Below are 22,457 nucleotides of genomic sequence, written 5' to 3' on the forward strand. Positions count from 1 at the left end.
TAGTTTGAGAAATGGCGCCGTGGGTCCTGTCCTCCTATTTCTGGCCAGAGATTCGAGCGCAGTCTTTCCAGAAGGTCTTTTCAATAGCATTTGGCGGAGGTTTGCAGAATAAGGAGCCCCTGGTGAGAAAGGAGTTTCAGGAGCTGAATTGCCTATCTATCTGTGTCATCTTGTAAAGAAATCAGCATTTTAAAAATCACATTAAAGCCACGTCTGGAGGCCCTAAAAATGTTGTATTTAAAAGATGTGGGCGGGGCGCCTGGGTGGCGCAGTCGGTTAAGCGTCCGATTTCAGCCAGGTCACAATCTCGCGGTCCGTGAGTTCGAGCCCCACGTCAGGCTCTGGGTGGATGGCTCAGAGCCTGGAGCCTGTTTCCGATTCTGTGTCTCCCTCTCTCTCTGCCCCTCCCCCGTTCATGCTCTGTCTCTCTCTGTCCCAAAAATAAATAAACGTTGAAAAAAAAAAAAATTTAAAAAAAAAGATGTGGGCTACTGCATGTGTGGTACTTATTAATACTGTTAACGATGGTCAGTGACGTTGCTGTAGGACTTTATGGTTTCAGATCATGTTCCTTTAATCCAGATTTGTCAGCCTCGGCCCTGTCAACGTCTGATGACTACTGACGTCAGTTGTTTGATGTGGGGACTGCCCTGCCAGCTTTCGTGGCCTCTGCCCATTAGACACCAGTAGCACGACCAAAACTGACCCCAGACACGGGCTGATGTTCCCCAACAGACCAGTTGCCCCCAGTTGGGGGTCACTGCTTACTCCTTACTTGCCACACTTTTCCTGAGGGGCATATTAGCGTTCCCAACGTCTGCAGGTCTGAACTGGGATATGAAGGATTTGAAATCTGATCTTCCAACCCCAGACCCTGGGCTCTTTCTGCTGCGTGTGTGTTCATCCAGCTGTCCGGGAGAGGTTTACTCAGCATCTCCCGGGGGTTGGATACAAGCGGGCATAGCCGGGAGCAAGGCCCTGTTCTCGTGGGGCTCACGCTCAGGTGGATTGAGGACCTGAAGGGAGGGGGTACTTTCCCTAAGCGGCGTCTTTGAGGTGTGCCTCCAGCGCGTCCAGGCGGTGCAGTGGCTCGCGTGTAGCGACACCTTTTTATTGGGCACCTGCTCCATGCGATGCAGTCAGTACGTCCATCCTGTGGGCCAGGCGCTTTTACTCCCCCATGTAACAGGGGAAGAGGGGCAGACGAAACGTGAGTCGAGGGCACATGACTAAGAGGGCTGGGGTTCCATGGAGGTAATCAGGCTCCGGGGTCCAAGCACTAAATCGAAATGCAAAACGGTCCATCGCCCTGCACATTTAATGTGGAACAAGGAGTTTCCACTAGCTCTGTAGATGGCGTGTGTTGGTGAATCCGGACACGTTCCAGGTGCAAGATGGTACAAGTTAACGTGACAGCGGTCTGTCCTGCTTCCCCATCCTGAGAAAACACAACAGCGAGCCACTGCAGGCTCGGCTGAGGACGAAGGTGGGAGGCCTGGAACAATGACAGATGAATAATCAAAACATGATTAAAGTTTGGTGACCTCATCTTCCTCGGGGAGGGGGGGGCTCCCTGGAGACCCCAGGCAGTGAGATAGGGACCCTCTATTGCGGCCTGGAACTGCTGGGGGAATGGAGGTTAAGCAGCGTGAAGTTACGATTCACTTCAGGCTTGGGAACTGGATGAACGGGGCAGGCCCTGGTCCTGCTGCCCTCGGGGCTGTGAGCACGGGGGGCAAGTGGGGTGGGGCAGGTCCCGGCCTCTCTGCCCCTCGGCCTCCGCATCAAGGGCTGGCCTTGACTTTACAAGGTCTGTGCCATTTGCAGAGGACTTTGACTCCCCTCTGATCTCTTCCCCATGGGGAAGGCAGGAAAAGGTTATATCTGCATCTTGTGAATTAATCAGTAAAGGAGGAACCTTCACCTTCACCACTGGCATGTCCTCTACCCCCTTTGCTAGGAAGAGGTGAACTTCAAGGACCCCGCCTTCCAAAGTCAAGGCCAGTGCATTTTGGTTCTCTCTAGTCTTCGGTCCAGTCTGTGTGGCCCCGACGTCATTTATAGGTGAGCATAGCCAGGACAGGGAGCCAACAAAGAGCTGAGAGCACCTCCTTTCTACACCATGGGGTGGCGGGAGCACCCGCAGCCCTCTGCTCATTCCGTTCTCATCACGGCTCCATTCATAGGATTTTTTTTTCATACCATTTCACAGTCAGAGAAACCGATAAAAGCCTAACTCTGTCGTGTCATCTCTGAATCTCAGAAGAGTCTTGAGGCTTTACTGCCCACTGAGGCAGAGAAGAAGAGCACAGACGACCGTGGTGGGTGAGGCCAGGCTTTCCGGGATCGCTGCTCCGTGAAACAAGGTGGCGCCTTTCCAAAGCCCAGGAAGACGGTCAGGGAAGATCAGCTCAGCGACCTGGAACAGTGGGAGGAATTTCAGCCACAATTGAAGGGGGCCCGGCAGGTGCTTGGATTGCAGAATCCTGATAGTTGCATGAAAACTCTGGATCAGGAAGTCACACGGGAGGCGGGGCCCTCTGCCAAATCCTTTAAGAGAAACTGAAGCCTGGTTTAAAAAGGGCTACTGATCCTGGGGCATGTGGGTGATGCAGTCCATTAAGCGTCTGACTCTTGATCTTGGCTCAGGTCATGATTTCACTGTTCGTGGGTTCAAGCCCCGGGTTGGGCTCTGTGCTGATGGTGTGGAGCCTGCTTGGGATTCTCTCCCTTTTTCTCTCTGCCCCTGCCCCACTTGTGCTATCTCTCTCTCTCTCTTTCTCTCTCTCTCCAAAATAAATAAACATTTAAAAAAAATTTTAAGGGCTACTGATCCTGACACATTCACCCCCCAGTGAAAGACCCCGGAAAATACAGCATGGCAGGTTTCCAGTGGGCCAAGAGGCAACACACGGTCCCTCACAAATAGCTGAATCCATACAGCCCTGTTTCTCTTAGAAGCACATGCTGTCACTGGTATCCTCAGACTTCGATTATTTAAAGTCCCATCTTCTTTCACCTGCAATTAGTTCTCCAGAGTAAAATATGCCCATTTTGTATGGGAATATTTATAGGCCTTATTAAGTCCTTTGTGAAAGGAGGCTGTGTATGAATTTGAAAATTAGAAACAGGGATCTAATGGTCTGTTTTGAAGTAAATACTGTTGTTGTTTTAATCCTGGTCTAATTTTCTCTCTGTGCCATCTAAGAATCTCATTGCCAGCCGATAAAATGAAAGAATACTATCGCTTTGTGAATATATTGAAAACCTGTTATATGCCATGTGCTGGGCTTGGTACAGTTACATTTCATCTGAAATAAATCCTCACCATAACCTTGATTTGTGAATGTTGACATCTAGAGAGAAGGAGTCAGGTGCCTGAAGTCAGCAGTCAGTGTTTTTGCAGAGTTGGGATCCCACATAGTCCGGGGTTTCTCAAGCTCGTATTCTTTCCACTGACTCTTACCTTTAACTGTTTTAAATGTCAGAACTTTAATTAAAATATCCAAGGGAAGCAAACAAATGGTGTCACTCAGAATGTATGTAAAAAACAGAATACAATGGAGGAGGGCACCTGTTGGGATGAGCACTGGGTATTGTACGGAAACCAATTTGACAATAAATTGCATATTCAGAAAAATAATAAATAAATAAATAAATAAAAACAGAATACAAACAGTAAGATGGTCTGAAATAAGTGCTTAGAGGCAACTGGCAACTTCTCTGCGGGTCCTTAATGTTAATGCCCTCCGCTTTCTCTAGCTCTGGGCCGCTCCCAGAATCCTTATGAAAAATCCTCATGTTTTCCGCCTGAAATGGCTCTTTTGTTGGTTGCCTTGTGTCCCCCAAAGGGATATGATGAACTCCTGACCGCCCCCCACCCAGTACTGTATTTGGAAATAGGGTCTTTGCAGAAGTAATCAAGTTAAGATGATGTCAAACTGGACTAGGTATATCCAATGACAGGTCTCTCTAAGGAGAGGGACATTTGAAGACAGAAGTGGCCACAATCTGAGAGGGATGCCAGGGATCGCTGGCAAACACTGGAAGCCCGAAGACACAAGGAAGGATTTACCCCAGGCCCCTGCGGACACCTCGGTGTTAGACGTCTGGTCTCCGAAACTTTGAGGGAATATATTTCACGCAGTTGCTGGTACATCACCAGGGAGCCGTGAGGAGCATACACGCCTTCCAGGGACCAGTGAAGGCTCCGTGCTCGGCAGTCATTAACCCTTGATTCCTCCCAAATTTAAAAAAAAAATTTTTTTTTCAACGTTTATTTATTTTTGGGACAGAGACAGAGCATGAACGGGGGAGGGGCAGAAAAAGAGAGGGAGACACAGAATCAGAAACAGGCTCCAGGCTCTGAGCCATCAGCCCAGAGCCTGACGCGGGGCTCGAACTCCTGGACCGCGAGATCGTGACCTGGTTGAAGTCGGACGCTTAACCGACTGCGCCACCCAGGCGCCCTGATTCCTCCCAAATTTTAACCAAAATGTTAAGCGTGCCTATTAGTCTCAGAAAAGTTATTTTACAAAGAGTGCAAACTAAAAATTGTAGTGACTTCTGAAGTATGGACGTTTGACATGTAAATGAATTAGTGATATTTTAATACATTTAATAACCATACACTTATGTGCCATTGCTTCCCCTGGAAGACTTGTGGCCCTGGGAGGTCACAAAGACAGACACCAGCATAAATGGTGAATTCTCTTGAGGCCCTCGTGGCTGCTAGGGTTGGAGATAAAAAAGCAAATGGCTGAGGTGAAATGGGACTCTCGCTCGTTCCTCCTTCCAAGGAGTCCTGCTTCTCTGTACATTGAGGTCGTTTTCTTTTACAGTAAACCCGTTCTTTCCACACAGTGGAAGACACAGTGCGGAGACCTCGAGCCTCCCACCTCTAGCACCAGACCCAGGAAAGCAGACAAAAGAGGAAGCTGAAGGAAAGTCACCAAGGAGAAAGCTTGCTGGATCTCAAATGCGAGAATCCCAGGACATGGCTCTGATTGGCCCCACTTGGGTCAGGTGACATTCCCTGGACCAATCAAGTCTGGCCCCTGGAGGAGGATTCTGATTGGCACCGCTTGCATCAAGTGCCTGCCCTTACCCCATCAATAGCTAAGAGGAGGAAGGTAAGGTCTATAAAAAGGCGTCGGCTCCTGTCTTGGCCGAGTTGTGCAAAGGCAAAACAAAGGCAGTGCTCTCCACTTGGAAAATGGATTGATAGGGTGGAGTTAACTGAGGCCGGCAGAGGAGAGAAGGAGGAGTGGTGCATGTTGAGGGCTAGGGCAGATTAACAAAGAAAGGGCAGGTGATCCCCCTCGACTTCCCATCTGACCTCCTCTTCCTCTGGGAAGGGGGAAACATGGCGACCGTGCATGGATGGGGGTGGGGAGGATAAGCGGACAGACGGGGCTGATGGCCCAGGCACGGAGGTGAGCGGCCCCAAAGTGTACCTCTCCCTCGGGCCCCTCAAGTGTCAAAGAGTTCGTTCCCGTCTGGAGCCACAGGGTTTCCAACCATGGCAACTCTGCAACCCAGAACCAGACTGAGGCCATATTATTCACCAACAGACCGGTGGCTGGACCCCCAGATCCCCTCTCTGAGCCTACACCGCATCTCGGCGGCTCATAACGAGGGTTTGTTTCTTACCTGCACCGAATGTCTATGGCAGGTCGGGGCGGGGGGCGGGGGTGCTCCTCCCACAGCGCCATCATCCTCCTCACTCAGGACCCAGCCAGCCCCAGCATCGCTGGAGCATCACAGTGACAGAGGAAAGAGACTCTGAGAGGGTCTGGCAACAGCACTGCTCCAGTCTGTTGGTCGCACTTTCTACTCACACTCGTTGGCCAGAATGAGTCACACAGCCCGCCCAGCCCCGGGAACCCCGAAGCGAGATCCTGCCAGGCGCCTGGAAGCGGGCAGATCAGAACGTTTGGTGACTGTCCATCCACTAGGCTGCTGGCTCAGGCCTTTCTTGTGCACCCAAGCCAGTGGGGACCCGGGAAGTCTCTCCCGTCAGCCTGCTCAGACACAAAAGATCAACCTCACCTCTAGACCCAGAGAGGAATCTGCTCGGGCAGGAAGAAGCACGGCGCTGGGAAGGCAGGAAGAGCGGGGTCCTTCACTGGAGTCTGGGCTCAGGTCTGAAAAGCGTGTGACCTACCACCAGCTGCTATATCTTGACGGCCCTTTCTCCTCACCGGGGGTGCTGTTGGTTCTTCTCCAGAAGGTGGATGCAGGCACTGAATGAGGAGGTGTCGAATGAGAACGCACACCCGATACATCTCAATCCCCATCACCCCCACGGGATGGCTGTCCCTGCTGTTTGCCCCAAGCCGATCTGCTTGCAAAGGGGTGGAGAGAGGGGGAGGACAGTAAGACAATCCGCTCCACTTTGCTATCTCACACCCTTGGCGCACACCCTACGTTTGCTTCAGGCAGCGGCAGATAAAACAGAATTGTTAGGCTTCTGGCCAAAGGCTGTTATTGAATGTGTGAGATAAGAATTGCAGAGAAGGCTGTCTTCCCAGGAAGTGATGAGGTTTCAAAGTAGAACAGCCAGTTACGCTGAGTTTTTACCGAAGGAAGAGACACCTTACAGAGACCGGAAAGCTGTTTTTTCAGCCCGAATCCCAGAGGAAATACTCCCAGGAGACTTATTTGAAAAGGCCCCTCCGTATGTCCCACCGCGCACACAGTGCGGTGGATTGGGGCTACACGGAAGCCACCGCGTTTCCACCTGGACACTGGAAGAAGGGGGAAGAGGGGACACGGCCACCTCAGCTGGAACAGTGACCTTCCAGTGTTCCCAGCTGCTCAAGGAGACGGTGCAGGGAGCCCCTGGGGAACAGATACCCCAGCTTGACTCCCCCTGCTCCTGATCTCTGCAGCCCCCCACCCCTTGGCTAAGCTCGCTGAAGCCAAGGGCGTGGGAGCCTTCGATATGCACCACCCCCACCAGATTCCTAGGCTGCAGATTCCCAGGCTCCCAGCTGGGTTGAGTGGATCTGGGGGGACAACGGGAGATGGTCAGCCCCGGGGGCTCCTAAGAATTGAAGACAAAGAAGAATTCCAGAGAGCGCCCCAACGGCCAAAGGAGAGCAGCTGGCATACGGCAGATTTGTCTCGGTTCTAGGTGGGAGAAGGTTCTAAGGGTCTGAGCTATTTCCCCGTGCGGGAAATCTCGGGCGGGGCGAGCAGCAAGGTCCTGCCCAGAGTGGACTCTGCCAGGGATGCCAGAGAAGGGATTCTTGCGGAGTACACGCCAGTGACTATTTATCTTCCTTTCCACATCCACCTCCCAACCCCACCCGATAACCTTTGTTCGGTTTGGCATGGGCTCTTCCAGAACTTCCCTGGAACTTCAACTCTGGTTTTTAGGAACCACAGAGAGGCAATATACATAACAGCTAAGAGCACAGGTCCTGGAGTCAGACTCACCGGGTCTGAATACTGATCCCTGCTAGCCTTGTGACCTTGGGCCTCATGCCAGGGCGCCAGTGTCCTCATCTGAAAAATGGGATGTAAATGCCAGCTTCCTAGGGTGGTTGCTGGGACAAGTGAGTTCACACGTGTTAAGTACTTAACGGCCTCTGCTACGTAATCCGTGCACGCCACACGAGTGCTGGCTAATGTAATTCATTATATACAGAATTATCAGCCCATGTCCATTAGGTGCTGGGTCAAACATGATTTTGCCATAATTTTTAATTCACACACACACACACACACACACACACACACACACACACAATAACAACCTGTCCCAACTCCCTCAGCTACAAGAAAAAAGAGCTTCATGCATGTTAACTCAGGTGAACTGTTGCCCACAAGGGCTGAGACTCACCAGTTCTGCAAATGACAATCCAGTTTGTGTCCCGTGAGGACACTTGTTGTTTCATTTAATTACAATTGGCCTTCCTTCCCCCTTGTTGACGGTGACACAGAGCCTGCCAACCTCTGGGCAAGCACCCTGCTAATGAAGGGTGGCCATTTATTCCTTTGTTTGGCCCACCCATCCTTCCGGCACGTTGACCGTGTGCCGGGTATTGTGTAGACACAGACAGCCGTTTCCAGTGGATGAGAGACAACATAACAAGGCAGAAGACTTGGTTCCGGTCTCTGGTTCCACACCCTGGTCTTCCCTGGTTTGTGGACCCCTCTGCACCCCGCCGTGACTCCTGGGCCTGGATTCTGTCCTACTCAGCCCGTTGTCCTGTTTCACCCACTTTCTGGGTCCTGACGCTCAGCCATTCCGTGTGTACCCCATCCCAGTACCCTCCACTCCTCCAGTTCTTCCGCCCTCACCCCCTCCCCACCCAGGACGTGGCCTACAGAACCACCTCTGGGGGCCTCCATGCTTGGAGACTTCCATCAGAACTATGACAGGCAGTTAACTTTTACTTCCTGATCCTCAGTTTCCCGATCTGCAAAATGAGAGTATCTCCACAATGCGATCATCATCATCATCATCATCATCGCAAAAATAGCTGCCCTTTAGGGGCGCCTGGGTGGCTCAGTCGGTTAAGCATCTGACTTCTGCCCAGGTCATGATCTCGTGACTTGTGAGTTCGAGCCCCACGTCGGGCTCTGTGCTGGCAGCTCGGAGCCTGGAGCCTACTTTGGATTCTGTCTCCCTTTCTCTCTGTCCCTCCGCTGCTTGTGCTCTATCTCTCTCTCTCTCTCTGTCAAATGTGAATAAACATTAAAATTTGTTTTTAAATAGCTGCCCTTTATAAAGTAGCTGCTATGGGACAGACGGATGGCACACAGTGGTTCATCTTCTCCTGTCCCTGTGCTGCAGATGAAGAGAGAGAGAGACTTGAAGAAGTTGCAAGTCCCCGGCCACTCGGCCAGTGATGGCGAAGCTTGGCCTCTGATCTAATTCTGCCGAGACTCCTAAGCCTGCACTCTCCCGATACACCCCTTTGCCTCTCCATCCACCTTTCTACACAATCCAGGAAACATACACGGGGAGAACCAGTGGGATGATATCAATAGGTGTGAAAACGCTTTAAAATGGTTTTCTTTCTCGAAGCTGATGGCACAAACGAAAACCCGGCTCTCATGTCAGAGGCAGGGCCTTACCTGCGGAAAGCCCGTACTGGATGGATGTTGGGTATTAAGCCGACTGCATCCAGCCTGTGTGATATAGCTTGATTTTAAATTACTTTGATTGCTAATCATTTTATTTTACTCTTCTCAGATGCTTTGCCTTTGAAAAATGCCTCCAGCCCGATTCATTACGAATTTTAATGTGTGTCCTCCTCTCCTTGGGCAAGGTTTGCTATCCTAGAGTGCTTCCTTCTAGCATCTAATGGTGGAGTTCGGGGGGGGGGGGGGTTGAGGGAACTTGTGTCTGTCACTCGGAATTCTGGCCACAAAGCTGACAATTAATTTGACAAGTTGGCTGAGAAAATTAAATGTTCCTGCCATTGCAGGGATAACCAGCCAATTTGCATCAGCAGACTTGAGCTCTGCCTAGTAGGATATGTAAAAGCCTTTTTCATTTCTTCCCGTTACAGATAAAACCGGGCTGTGGGCTAGTCATAGAAGTGAGCTCTCAGGGCCACAACCATATGGTTTCGTATCTCTTTCTCGGTTCACGGATTCCTATTTCAGCAACACAAGCCATTCTAATTCCTTCAGAGCGTGGAAAAATCATTCCACGCTCTCTTCCCTCCAGGTCCAGATTGGACGGCATAGGAGTCAACGGAAAGAGCATGGGTCTTGAAGAACGATAGCCCTGGGAGTCCAGCCTCCCAAAGTCACGTAGCTCGTAAGTGGCAGCCCCAGGGATGGAGGCTGGCTCTAAGCCCAGACCCTTGGTGCTACACTGTGGCACTTCCTTCCAGCAGAGACTTCATCACAGTGAATGTTCGCTGTTTTCTCTCTGCCCTGCTCCACAGCCCCTTCAACTGTGAGCCACAGACAGTGCTAGTGGAAAGGTAGGGGGATGCACGGGTTGGTGGTGGGTGGGTAGGTGGAAGTGTATTGAACAGATGGGTGGGTGGCAATGATGAATGGAAATATGGGAGTGGATGGATGAATGGATAGGCAGAAGGGTGATGGGTGGATGGATAGTAGATGAATAGGAGATAGATGGGAGGGGGGTGGATGGGGAAATGGGGGTAAATCAGGAGATCGACAGATCAGTGTATAGTGAATGGATGAAATGGATGGATGACTAGGTAGATAATTAGGTGGATGGGGGGATGATCAATGGATGAGGCAGATGGATGGGTGTTGGGTGTGTATATGGGAGGTGGGTGGCTGGGTGGTAAATCGGTAAGGGTGTGAGGGGTGAACAGGTGAGGAGGGATGAATAGGTGGGGTTGGGGGTGGGACAGATGGGTGGACATAATGGAAGTGGATGGATGGATGGATGGGGGATGGATGGATGGATGGATGAACAGATGGAAGGGCGGATGGATGGAAGGGTGGATGGATGGATTGGTAGATGGATGGATGGGGGATGGATGGATGGATGAACAGATGGAAGGGCGGATGGATGGAAGGGTGGATGGATGGATGGGTAGATGGATGGATGGGGGATGGATGGATGGATGAACAGATGGAAGGGTGGATGGATGGAAGGGTGGATGGATGGGGGATGGATGGATGGACGGATGGGGTAGGTGAATAGGCAGATGAGTAAATAAGTGGATGAATATATGGATCGGTGGGTGGAAAATGGATGGATTTTCCTGGGTGGGTGGAGAATGGATGATGAATGTTGGTGGGTGAGGGGCATTGCAGATGTAGTTGGAAGAATGCAGGCTTTGGTGTCTCCCGGAACTCGAGTAGAATCCCAGCTCCACAGGCTCTAGGTGGATGGGGGGATGCCCAGAGAAGGGTCCCTCTTCCTTGATTCGGCCACCTTGGTTCACAATGAATCTGATGGTAGGTTGCCAGGGGCACGCATGACCCGTACTTCATTCAGTTAGTGCTGTAGGGTCCGGTACTCACGGTCACAGTATTTGATGTATGACGCTCCACAGAAGAAGGTGGACTTGAAGCTGCTGGTTCTACTCGTGAAACAACTCTGGCCAAAAGAAGGGGCCAGAGTGCCTAAACCATCAGCTCCAGAGAGGATGCTGGTCCACACAGCAGTGTTCTGTTTGTTCTATTTCTGTGCCTTACCTCACTCCTGTCCCTTCATTTCAGAACCCCTGCCTCCCTCCCGCTACCCCCATTCCATACAAATCCTTAAAGCCCAGCTCAAATGCTGCCTCCTACAGGAAACCTTCCCTGCCCCAACAAGATTTCCAAATCCACCTCTCCCTCATCTGCTCCATTCTTTATTATGCAACTTTTGAAGCTATATTTTGTGTTATAATTAGAGAAGGACTGGGGTGTAGAGACAGCAATGCTACCTCTGCTGTGTTTGAACATTTAACAGAAAGTGGTAATGGGATTCGTGTTTATCTTGTGATACACCCAGAGAATTACATGGTATTATAGTTATGAACCAAAGAGGAACGTCCTGCTTTGGAAGTGCAGGCATCTGCCATTTAGGTTCTTAGCCATTTGAGTTTTCGACTTTTCCCTAGTTTTTATCTGATTTTCTTTCCAGGAGTGCCTGAGAGAGTCCCTTAAAACAAAGGAGAGGAAAGAGAAGGGACAGGGGAGGAAGGTTCCCGGGAAGTTCCCAGCCCTGCCCAGGAAGTCTGACCACCCCCTCTCCTCATCCTAGAAAGACTCTCCCTGCCCCACCCACTTTGTCCTCTAGACCCCAGGCCGCCCTCTGGGTGCTGACGCCTCCTTCAATAGGATGATGACTGCGAGCCCTAACCATCCTTCCCAGGTGTGCTAGCTGGACAGCTGCGAGCCACAGGGGCACAGGGACCGCACACCTGCTCCTCGGCCCTGCGGGTGGCCCAAGGGTAGGAGGCAGTGGCCACCGAGTTTCCCGTCTTAAAAATACTGTGTTGTTGCTGGTACTTCAGCATTACCTGAAGAGCTCACTCCAGCCCTCACATTGTTGCAGACACTAGAAGACCCCACCAAGCATGCGTGCGCGCGCACACACACACACACACACACACACACACTGTGACCTGTCAAGGCCATGACTGTGTGGTAGTCACGTGCATGTTTGCCGAGTGAAGTGGCTGTCGTTTACATCTTTCATAGGTCCACACTCTGCTGGACGGAAGCTACTAATGTTAAAAAGTAAATTCAGTCTGAAACCTGCGTCCTTCAGAACAAGGAGAATTGTGGCAATATGGGGCACCTGGGTGGCTCAGTCAGTTAAGCGTCCGACTTCAGCTCAGGTCATGAACTCGCAGTTCGGGAGTCCGAGCCCCACATCGGGCTCTGTACTGACAGCTCAGAGCCTGGAGCCTGCCTCGGATTCTGTGTGTGTCTCTCTCTGCCCCTCCCCCGCTCGCACTCTGTCTCTCTCTCTCTCTCTCTCAAAAATAAATAAACATTTAAAAAAAATTTAGAGGCACCGGGTGGCTCAGTCGGTTGAGCGACTGACTTTGACTCAGGTCATGAACTCGTGGTTCACGAGCTCGAGCCCCACATCGGGCTCTGTGCTGACAGCTCAGAGCCTGGAGCCTGCCTCGGATTCTGTGTCTCCCTCTTTCTCTGCCCCTCCCCTGCTTGCACTCTGTCTCTCTCACTCTCAAAAAAGAAATAAACATTAAAAAAATATTTTTTAAAAAATTTAAAAAGAGAATTGTGGCAATATTATTATTTCCAGCCCCATAGTGGATATTTCACACACATGCTGATTCCCTTAGCCTCCTGCCAAGTGAATGGGATAATCCCAGGTTTAGAGGGAAACCGAGGCCCAGAAGAAGACAGCAGCTTGACCCACGGTGCCCAACTAGCAAGTGCTGAGAGCTGTGTTCTTCCTGGTCTCAGACTTCTCCCTCCCTCCCTCCCTCCCTGAAGGTCCCCATTTTATTTTTTGCCTGCACCATGCACGCGGTGACAGTTCTAGGATCATGCGTGAACGTGAACTTGCAGGTCACAAAGAGAAGGATGTTGACGTCTTAGATGCTGTGGAGGGCGACCAGGTGGCCAGCTGTGAAGAAATGCAGGGCTGAGACTCACGCCCCCTTAACAGTTTGTCGTGGGCCATTTTGTAAGGCTGGGTGCTCATCTGTTTGGATATGTATTTGGGGTATAAGTTGATTAGTGGCCATTGCCCGTTTAGATGGTAAACTCCGAGAGGACAGACAAGAGGACTACTTTGCTGGCCAGGGTCTCCCCTGCTCCCCTGCATGGTGGCTGATACATCGGTGGGCATTCGATCACAGGCGTGAATGAATGATGCGCGGGGGCTCATCACCGACACCGACGGTGTGAGCTTTGCAAATCGCATCCATGATCTCCCGCAGACTTCGCAGGGAGTCATAAGGCAGGAATCATTATCCCCATTTTCCGGAGATAGGGTAACTGAGGCTCTGTGTGTTAAGTATCTCACCGGAGTGCACCCGACCCAGGCTTCGATCCCAGGCCCGCCTGGGCTCCAGGACGCCACACTCTGGGCCCGTAGCAGCTGTGCCTCCCAAGCCAGGGGACGGCGTGGGCGAGGGCTTCCCAGTTGCCCGGTTTGTCCAAACGCGTCTCCCGGACCTCCCGCCACCCTCCGTTCTATGCCACCAACTCAGGTCTGTGCTGTATTCATTTGCAGGCTGAGGAGGCAGCAGGGGCAGACCAGCCAGCTCTTGGACACAGAGGGCCGAGCTGGGAGCCAGACCCAGGGCAAGCTCCAGGATGGCTGCAACAACAACATCCTGGGCCACGCCTGCTCCCGGGGCTGCAGCAGCTAAGCCACCGCCTGCGGCCGCCTGACGGGACTGTGCGCATTCCCGTCCTGCCCACCGGAAGCCCCTCTCTGTGCCACGATGGTCCCTATCTCACTCCTGGTAACACCAGATGCAGAGACAGCCCTGGGCTTGGAGCTGGGAAGCCCGGGTTCTGGTCGCAGGTGCCTGACGGATTCTCTGCGTGACTTCGGACAACCTTGCCCTTCCTGTGCCTCAGTTTTCTGCATCTGCCAAAGGGGTTAAAACAGCTGTCTGTCCCACTTCTACAAGGTTATTGGGAGAAACCAAATAGGTAGGAGACATGCAAAATCTGTGACATTAATGAAATTGTTTACACAGGCAAAATAGAACCTTGATATTTGAAGTCCACTCCCATCCCACAAGGCAACTAGGCACCCCCTCCATTCCCACGATTCCCACATCCTGGAGCAAAACCGGAAGTGTCTTCATTTGCCGCCTCTGGGAGGCCAGTCTTTCTGACCCTCTAAGGTGGCGTGGCCGCGCACCAGCCTGGTCCCCTAGGTCCTGATGCTACAGGTGCATGTCTGCCCTTCTTCACAGAAGACCGCCTCCCACCTGTAATCCCAGCAGGTCCCCCCCCCCACACCCCGCACTGGCGTGGCAGGTGGATGCCCTTCAGAAGGTCAAGTCACTGACCACCATTTTGAGAGTTCCTCCCAAACCCAGTCCCACCGCCAAATTCTGAGTCCCCGTCCCCTTTCTGGGCGTCTTTCCTGTGAAGGGTGGGAAGTGGCCTCCTCAGCATTGTCTTAAAGAGGGTCCCCAAGTGCCACGGATGAGGTGGCTCTGTATTGAGGAACAAAGAAGCGTGGGTCACCAAGAAGTTGAGTCTAGGAGGACGGTGGAGTCGCACAAGGAACAAACGGCGGTGGGACCTGTGCGGGCAGCACTCTGCCCTCTGGATGGGGAGACGCCGTAGCGCCGGGGACCGAGCTTCCGCGCGGCGTCAGGCTCGTGCTCGGAACCCAGCCCTGCTGTTTACCAACCGGAAGACCTTAGGCAAACGGCATAATCGCTTCAGTGTCGTTTCCTTGTTTCAGAGCGGCGGTGATGAAGCCAGCCTTGCAGGGTGGTTACGGGAGTCGGTGGCATTCTGCGTGTCCCGTGCCCAGCACACGGCACCCACTGCATGGTAGGCACTTTGTGCCCGCGTCACCGTCATCGTTTGCAGAGACTTCCCTACGCCACTCGTTTGGCAGGTCACTTTCCACAGAAACGAGTCCGGTGGTTTGGCTTCCTTGAGCTTTTCTTCCCGGAGTCTTGGAACTCCGTCCATCCCTGTCGACGTTCCGCTGTGGTTTTAGTTTTCCTTCCAACTTCCGGTTTTTACTTTTTACATCATCAGTTCACCCTCGGGGCCGTCCGTGCCATCTCTCCGAAATCTTAAGAGACATTTTAACGGAAGGTGTGGTTTTCTGTCTTTAACCTTCAAAAAGGAGATGCTCCTAAGAGTCCTCCTTTCAGCCAAGCCTACTCCTCGATTCCGTTGCCCACGTCAGTCTGCTTGTCTTGCGCACTCGTCATTCTCCGTCCCCCACCGGCACTGTCCTGTTCCCTCCAGGCAATCGCAGGGCTGCTTCTCTCTTCACTGTGACCCGGGCAGCACTTAGGATTTCTTGCTGGGCTGAGTTCATGAATTAGGGGGCAGGAGCTAGAAGTAAGCCCAAGAGACACCAGATTTCCTGGCTGTGTTTAAGTTGATGTTGTTTCTTGTTCAGAATAAACTATTTCTTGGGCATTCCTTCTTGCGACGTTGTTCTTGTTCGGGGTTGGGTGGGGAGGGGCCGTGTTCCTCTTAGAGCCAAAAGGCTCTAGTTGAATTGGAAACATAGAGACGGGGGGGGGGGGGGGGGGAGGACACCAAGTTGGTAATGTGTTTACTTGACTCCCAATAAAATCAAACTCGATCCCAATTTGTATTATTATCATCGTTATTACTCTCATCATCACCATCATTATTTTACACTATAAAGGTGCAATCCGTTTATTAGAGAAAAAATACAGAAAGTTTTCCACCTAGAGCAAAAAAACTCTTAAAATTTCAAATTACACAGCTCAAACCTCTATACAGCACATGTGCGGGTGCTGATAAACCATGTACTCTAAAGCACAGACTTCTGGATTTCCCGCCTCCCTGCTTTTGCCCACCCCGTTGTCCCTGCCTGGGATGCCTTTCAACTCCCACACCCGCACATCAAAATACATGCCTCTCCGGGGTCAATTCCACCCCTTCCACGATGGCTTCTGGTCTCCTGACCACACTGACTAACCCGAGCCAGACATGACCTTTTCCACGTGCTTGCTCACGCACTTTCACTTTCCCTTGGCTCTGACGGCCATTAATTGCACAGTAAGGCGACTTTTGCCCATGGCTCATCCTCCTTCAAGCCGAGAGAGGCCAAGACCTATTCACGGCTGTGTCTGTGTCTCAGCCTCCATATTCCAGGCCCAACTCTGCTGGCTCATAAGAGGTAATCAGTAATTTTGGAATGAATGAGATGAGAGCAAGCCCAACGCTAAGTGGGGTGGGGTGGGGTGGGTGAAGCTTGCTTTGGGCATCCTCCTGCCTGCCATCTGGCCCCACTGTACTTCCTGGGTATTTTTCTCTCCACTCTCCAGTGCACTCCCAGGGGCTGCCCTTCTCCACCCTCCACCCAGTGGAGTACGCAGTCCCTACCCACCCCCTCAGAGCCATCTCCCCTGAGTTCCAAGTTCCAAAAGACTCCTCCCTTCTCCCTCATGCAAACACCCATTCCCAAGGAGTAGCCCAGCCCAATACTGCTGAGCAAGCAATCTGATCAGAGAAATTTGCACCGAAGCAAGAATTTGCAGGAGGATCGTGATATGCAATCTGGGCATGATAGGACAAACTGGAGACGGGTGGTGGCAACAGGGTTTCCTTGCCTCCATGGAAATACCTCGTAGGCTTCTTGTGCCAGTGAGTAAAAATGGTGCATATTTAGAGTAATAGTAAAGCCAAAGCTGGATGGTGTGAATCCCTTCCTGTTCACTGGCAGATATTACAGTATCTTGTCCCAAACCCTCTTTCCCACGCCAGGTTCTGAAACCATCAGGGCGGGCTGTGCTCTGCCGGCCCCCAGCACCGAACTGCCTTTCAGCAGGTTCTCAATGGATGTGGAAGGAGTGCAGACGCTTCCACCTCGGCGCCCAGCTCTGGCCACGTTTAGCAAACGCCTATCACTCTGATGATTCAGCCCATGCGCTGTGTCTCTCACCATTTCCTCTTCCTACCGGGAGCATGAAATCATGATGAGGCCTCTCTCGTGTTTAATTACTGACTGTCAACAAAACACACACAGCTTTTTCTTCCTGGGTAAGCACGGACAAACATGATTAATGGATTTCCCTCTCAGTGTCTCTGCACCTCGTGTTGATTCCACGTTCCCCAAACACACACTTTATAATCCTTTCCTCTCCGCAGCGAGAGTGACACATTACACGCAGACTCTTCCCAGGCGTCAAGGCCGCCATTTTGTATTGTCCTGATTCTTGGAAGCTATTTGAACAACCATGTTCTATACTTAATGGCATTTCCTAATAGAAATTCATTTCACAGGTCACATTTAGCCAACTCTTAACAATTAAGGGTGAGAGTGGGGCGCTCTCAGATGATGTTCTGGGCAGGGTGAGAAATACCTGAATCCTGTTGTGCTGACAGCCCTTCGCCATGTCCCCAAACCCCATTATAACAGGTTCTTAAAGGAGCTCATGAAACAATAGCAAAATAGGCATCAGTGAACAAGCGTCCCTATCAACACCAAAGCCCCAGTGCAGAGCCCTGTGAGAAGCTCAAGTTGAAGCAAGAAGACCAGGATTAGGGTCTTAGCAAGACCCTTGACTCTTCTCAAATTTTGACCTTGGCACCATCCAATTCAAGGACGCCAAGCACAGCAGCTCCAGCCATTAGTAATAGTGGCCCCATCAGTGACTCAGATTCTAACCATTCAGAAGAGAAATTCCTCCTTCTTTGTGGGGGAAATGGGCAGGCTTTGATCACAGCCACACCTAACAGAGGAGAGTATGTGAAAATCACCTTTGGACAGTCCTACTCTATTGGAGACCAAAATCAAATAAGCCCAAGTTTTACGCACTAGCCTCCTCCACATCTCTTTTGATAGAATTTCCCCACTCTCACCTACTTCCCACTCTTTGAGGTCGCAACCAGAATGTAATGGCGGACCTGCTTTCTTGTATTATGCTTTATGTCTATACCTCTTGAAGAATTAGTTCCATGTCCTATAGGTTGTTGCTAAGGTCTTTTTTGCCAAGTCCCAAAGGCATCAAAGAAATCTGGTCACCTCCCAAGAAGAGCAAGTAATTCAATATGGCTTAAGCAGGAAATTACATTGCCACAATAAGTGATTTCCTCTTTCCAACCACTTTTAATCCACTGGGCGGTTGCCACAGTGACTGGTAATGATTCAGCTATAGGCTACTTCGTCAGTCTGGGTCCCAGAGAGGAGACATGTAGCAGCACGGCAGTCCACCCGTGATGGATGTGTGCTATGTGTAGGTCTTTGCTGTTTGAAGCCACTGAGATTTGGGGGATATTTGTTACTGCCACACAAGCTAGTCTATTCTGACTGGTTCGGTGCTATCGCCTCTCATCAGTCCTGGTCTCAGAACAATGATTATCGAGAACAGAGACCCAGAAGCTCAAGGAAAAGCAGATTTGTCAGAAGGACCAGGAGGAATCCTACTGATGCCATCTGGAGCACTTCAGATGCCCTCGTGGGAACTGGGGGGTCAGCCGGCAGCCACAGTTGCCACCTTGCTCTCTGAAGCTGCAAGAGCTCCCCCCTCAGCCCCACCTTCACATACGCATGCTGTGCTCTTGCCCTGCTCTGCACACTTGCTTTTCCAGCCGTTTCATCACCCTGCGCAGCTCCCAAGATTCATCATCTCACAGTTTCGGAGCCTATGGCCACCTGTCTGAATCCTGTGTATCCCTTGGTACGAGTTCCCCAGCGGAAGAGTGCGATAGTCCAGCTCAGTTCAGAGACTCCTGGACCAGTCAGGTGAGGCCGTGTGGGCAGGAAGGACAGATCTAAGACACTGTGACATTTACTAATGCCTTTATTTAGCTAACAGGGACCCAAGAGACAAGATTAGGCTCATTTTTGAGAACAGCGTGGCGTTGAGTATCTGGTGTTGATCTTGTAACTTAATTTCACCATTTCTCTATTTCTCATGTTTTATCTTGTAAAGTCTATTTTTTTTTTCAACGTTTATTTTATTTTTGGGACAGAGAGAGACAGAGCATGAGCGGGGGAGGGGCAGAGAGAGAGGGAGACACAGAATCAGAAACAGGCTCCAGGCTCTGAGCCATCAGCCCAGAGCCCGACGCGGGGCTCGAACTCACAGACAGTGAGATCGTGACCCGGCTGAAGTCGGACGCTTAACCGACTGCGCCACCCAGGCGCCCCTAAAGTCTATTTTTTAAGCGATTGGGTTTCTTCCATATAAGCCACCTCAAAACCTTTGTGGAACAGAAGAGCAAGACACAAATGCAGAGGACTTGCACACTTGCTCATGCATTCAGTAAACTCTTACTTGAGAAACCCGACTTTAACCACCTGGCACACAAAAAAGTACTATCCCCAGCAAGTCCAGGGGAGGGGACCTCCTGGCACAGAACGGTCCACAGATCAATGATACCACCAGGGTCCAGGTTTCGTCCGCCCTTCTGCACAGATATCCCTAATGGGTTGGCATCATCTTCAGGCTGGTGACCCCACAGTTGAGCACATCACACCAGACACAAGAGCATTCAGGGAGGTAGGATGGATCCTGTGTTCCCGGAGCTTTCTCTCAAAAAAGGGAAGTCTTTCCCAGAATCCCCCAAGCTTTCCCTGATGACTCATTGGTCAAAATCTGGTCTCATGCCCATCCTGAACCAAGCGTTGGCATGGGCGAAGGAAGTGCTGTGAGTGGTTTAGGCTGGATGAAGGAGTGAGCGACATGGGTGAACAAAAGGGAAAGTCCATTAGGAAAGAGGAGGGGGGAACGGGTTTGGGCTAAGCACAGGGCTCTTAGCAAAGGGAAACTCAAATTTCACTGGATTTGAAGAAAATATTATAGTTTTAATATTTAAACACACACACACACACACACACACACACACAACTTTCTGGCTCTGATTTGCCAAAGAGAGACAAGAGGGGCCATAAATAGTGATCTCATATTTCATTCTTCCATATTAAAATTCTATCCTATGAGGGGCACCTGAGTGGCTCAGTCAGTAGAGCATCCAACTGTTGATTTTGGCTCAGGTCATGGTCTCACGGTTGGTAGGTTCATGCCCTACATCGGGCTGTGCTGGCAGTCTGGAGCCTGCTTGGAATTCTCCCGGTCCTCTATCTCTCCCTGTCCCTCCCCACTTCTCTCTCTCTCTAAATCGATAAACAAACATTAAAAAAAAGATTGAAAAAATTCTGTCCTGTGAAAAGCACTCCTCAGAGTCGTTTGTCCTCTGCAGTGACAGTAAACTGCAGGACTTTAAAATGTTAGCGGTGATAGACAGCGCTGATGGCTGGGGCAATGGGGGACCGGCATCTGCTGCGAGCCGACCACCTGCCAGGCCCCGGGCCAGCCCCTCTGCCCAGACCGTCCCACTGGGTCCCCAGATCTCTGCAAGGCCAAAAGCATCAACCCCTTTTCAAAAGAGGCAAACTGGGACCCAGAGAAATCCTATTTTGTGGCCTCTTCCCAAATCACAGAGTAGCTTTCCGTGTGATGAACTGAAAAAGTGCCCCTATACATCTCCAATGCTAAAGATGAGTTGGAGGAAGAGGTTGCCCTGACATTCTGCATCCCCCAAGCCCCAAAGCCCTTGAGAACGCACCAAACTTGGCTGAGACCCCAGTCTGCCCCCAATGAAGACAGCGGCCAGGGGGAACCTAGAGACTCACTCCTCACAGACGGGACACGGAAAGGGAAAGGCAGTGATGTGGTGGAGGAGAAACCTGACAGGCACCACCTAAACCAGGTGCTTAGAGAACACCTGCAAAAAGTCACACTGGTATCAGGTGACACTGGCGGGACGTGATGAGAAGCGCACTCCATTCCCACACTGGACTTCCCCCAAATCCATAACTCCAGTCTGTCGCAGACTTTGAGTCTGGAGTTGTCTCTTGTCCGGCGAGAGAGCGGACGCAGAATTAATTGCGAGAGAGGCTAATGTCCAGGGGGAGACGAGAGCCCAGAGTAAGGGTCCTTGCTCTGCTTTTATTAGGATCAGAAGGCTTACAAACGTGATGGACGCACAGAAAGAGACAACGAAACAGTGAACGTTAACTCGTGTGTGTGAGAGAAGGGGGGTTTCGAAGATGTCCGGTGTGAGGGTTTAGGGCAATACAAAACAAAAGCGCAGCGCCCAGCAGACGGTTGTTTACGGCAGGCACGAGATGCCACGTCTGTTTACCTTCACTTGCCCAGGGAACAAGGCAGATAGAGCATGCTACCTCAGGGTCCACAAGGCTCCCTTCTTTCACTGATCAGCTCTACTCTGGGCAACTTTGCCCTGCCGTGGTCTCTGGCCCTGTTTCCCTGTTTACCTATTCTGGACCCTCCGTCCTGTGAAAGCAGCTTTCTGCTTTTGTACTTTGCTGGGGACGCTTCCGCCCTGTTTACCTAATCTCGGATGCTTTCATCCTAAATCTTGTTAACTCATTGGTGCAAGCTCAGAGAATTCCTAACTTATTCCCCGCACCAGTCTAGTCATAAAAAAACACCAGACAAACCACAACTGAGGAGCATTCTACAGAATTCCTGACCATCGCTCGCCAAAGCATCGTGGCCGTGAGAAATGGGGAAGTGTCACGGATCGCAGGAGACAAAGGAAATGGGGTGCCCTCAGCTGGCCCATGGAACAGAGGAAGGACATTAGTGGAATAATTGGTGAAATCCAAAAAAAACCCCAAAGGCCTATAGTTTCGTTAATGGTAAGGTAGCAATGCTAATTTCTTAGTTTAACAAATGCAGCGTGCGTGTGACATTAGGAAGAGGCAAACGGACAGTATACAGGAATCCTTTTATGTCTACCATCGAAGCTCTTCTATAAATCTAAAATCATTATTTGAAAAATGTTTAGGGCGCCTGGCTGGCTCAGTCAGTTAAGCGTCCGACTTCAGCTCCGGTCGTGATCTCACGGTTCGTGGGTTCGAGCCCCACGTCGGGCTCTGTGCTGGCAGCTCACAGCCTGGAGTCTGCTTCGGATTCTGTCTCCCTCTCTTGCTGCCCCTCCCCCACCCATGCTGTGCCTTTCTCAAAAATAAACATTTAAAAATGTTTTAAAAAATGTTTAAATATGTCAGCAAAAGAGCTGGGTATCAGCACCCCCAGCATTGTTACCTCCACACCCACCCCACTAACTGCTGCATTTATTTCCAAACTGCAGCTGAGTTCCACTTTCCAAAGAAACAGAAAAGCCCGACGAGGCTACACCTCCTAATTGCAGATGGCTGGTGCTTAGGGTAGAGTTTGCCTTCGGAAGGAGGGGCGCTCTGTCTGTACCAGTGCATACAGACTGACGTCAAGCCGCTGGCCGACAGACCCCACGCACAGGTGAAAGCCCGCCTCAACCTGCCCTCCGTGGGGGAAGCCGAAAGATCAAACTCAGTCACACAC

General features: G+C 51.2%; 1 protein-coding gene across 6 annotated transcripts in view; it reads left to right on the forward strand.

The window, feature by feature from the left end:
- Positions 1-15,549, forward strand: part of STK32B (serine/threonine kinase 32B) — a 393,997-nt gene extending 378,448 nt beyond the window's left edge. For all 6 annotated transcript variants that reach the window (XM_086705467.1, XM_086705469.1, XM_086705470.1 and 3 more), the window contains one exon: positions 13,652-15,549. In XM_086705467.1, coding sequence (XP_086561593.1) covers positions 13,652-13,790 — 139 coding nt within the window. In that variant the 3' untranslated portion in view covers positions 13,791-15,549. The remainder of the gene's footprint in view (positions 1-13,651) is intronic.
- The last annotated feature ends 6,908 nt before the right edge of the window (positions 15,550-22,457 follow it).

The sequence above is a fragment of the Puma concolor genome, chromosome B1 (assembly GCF_028749965.1).
Source record: "Puma concolor isolate L17-30 chromosome B1, mPumCon1.1.hap2, whole genome shotgun sequence".
Classification (NCBI taxonomy): domain Eukaryota; kingdom Metazoa; phylum Chordata; class Mammalia; order Carnivora; family Felidae; genus Puma; species Puma concolor.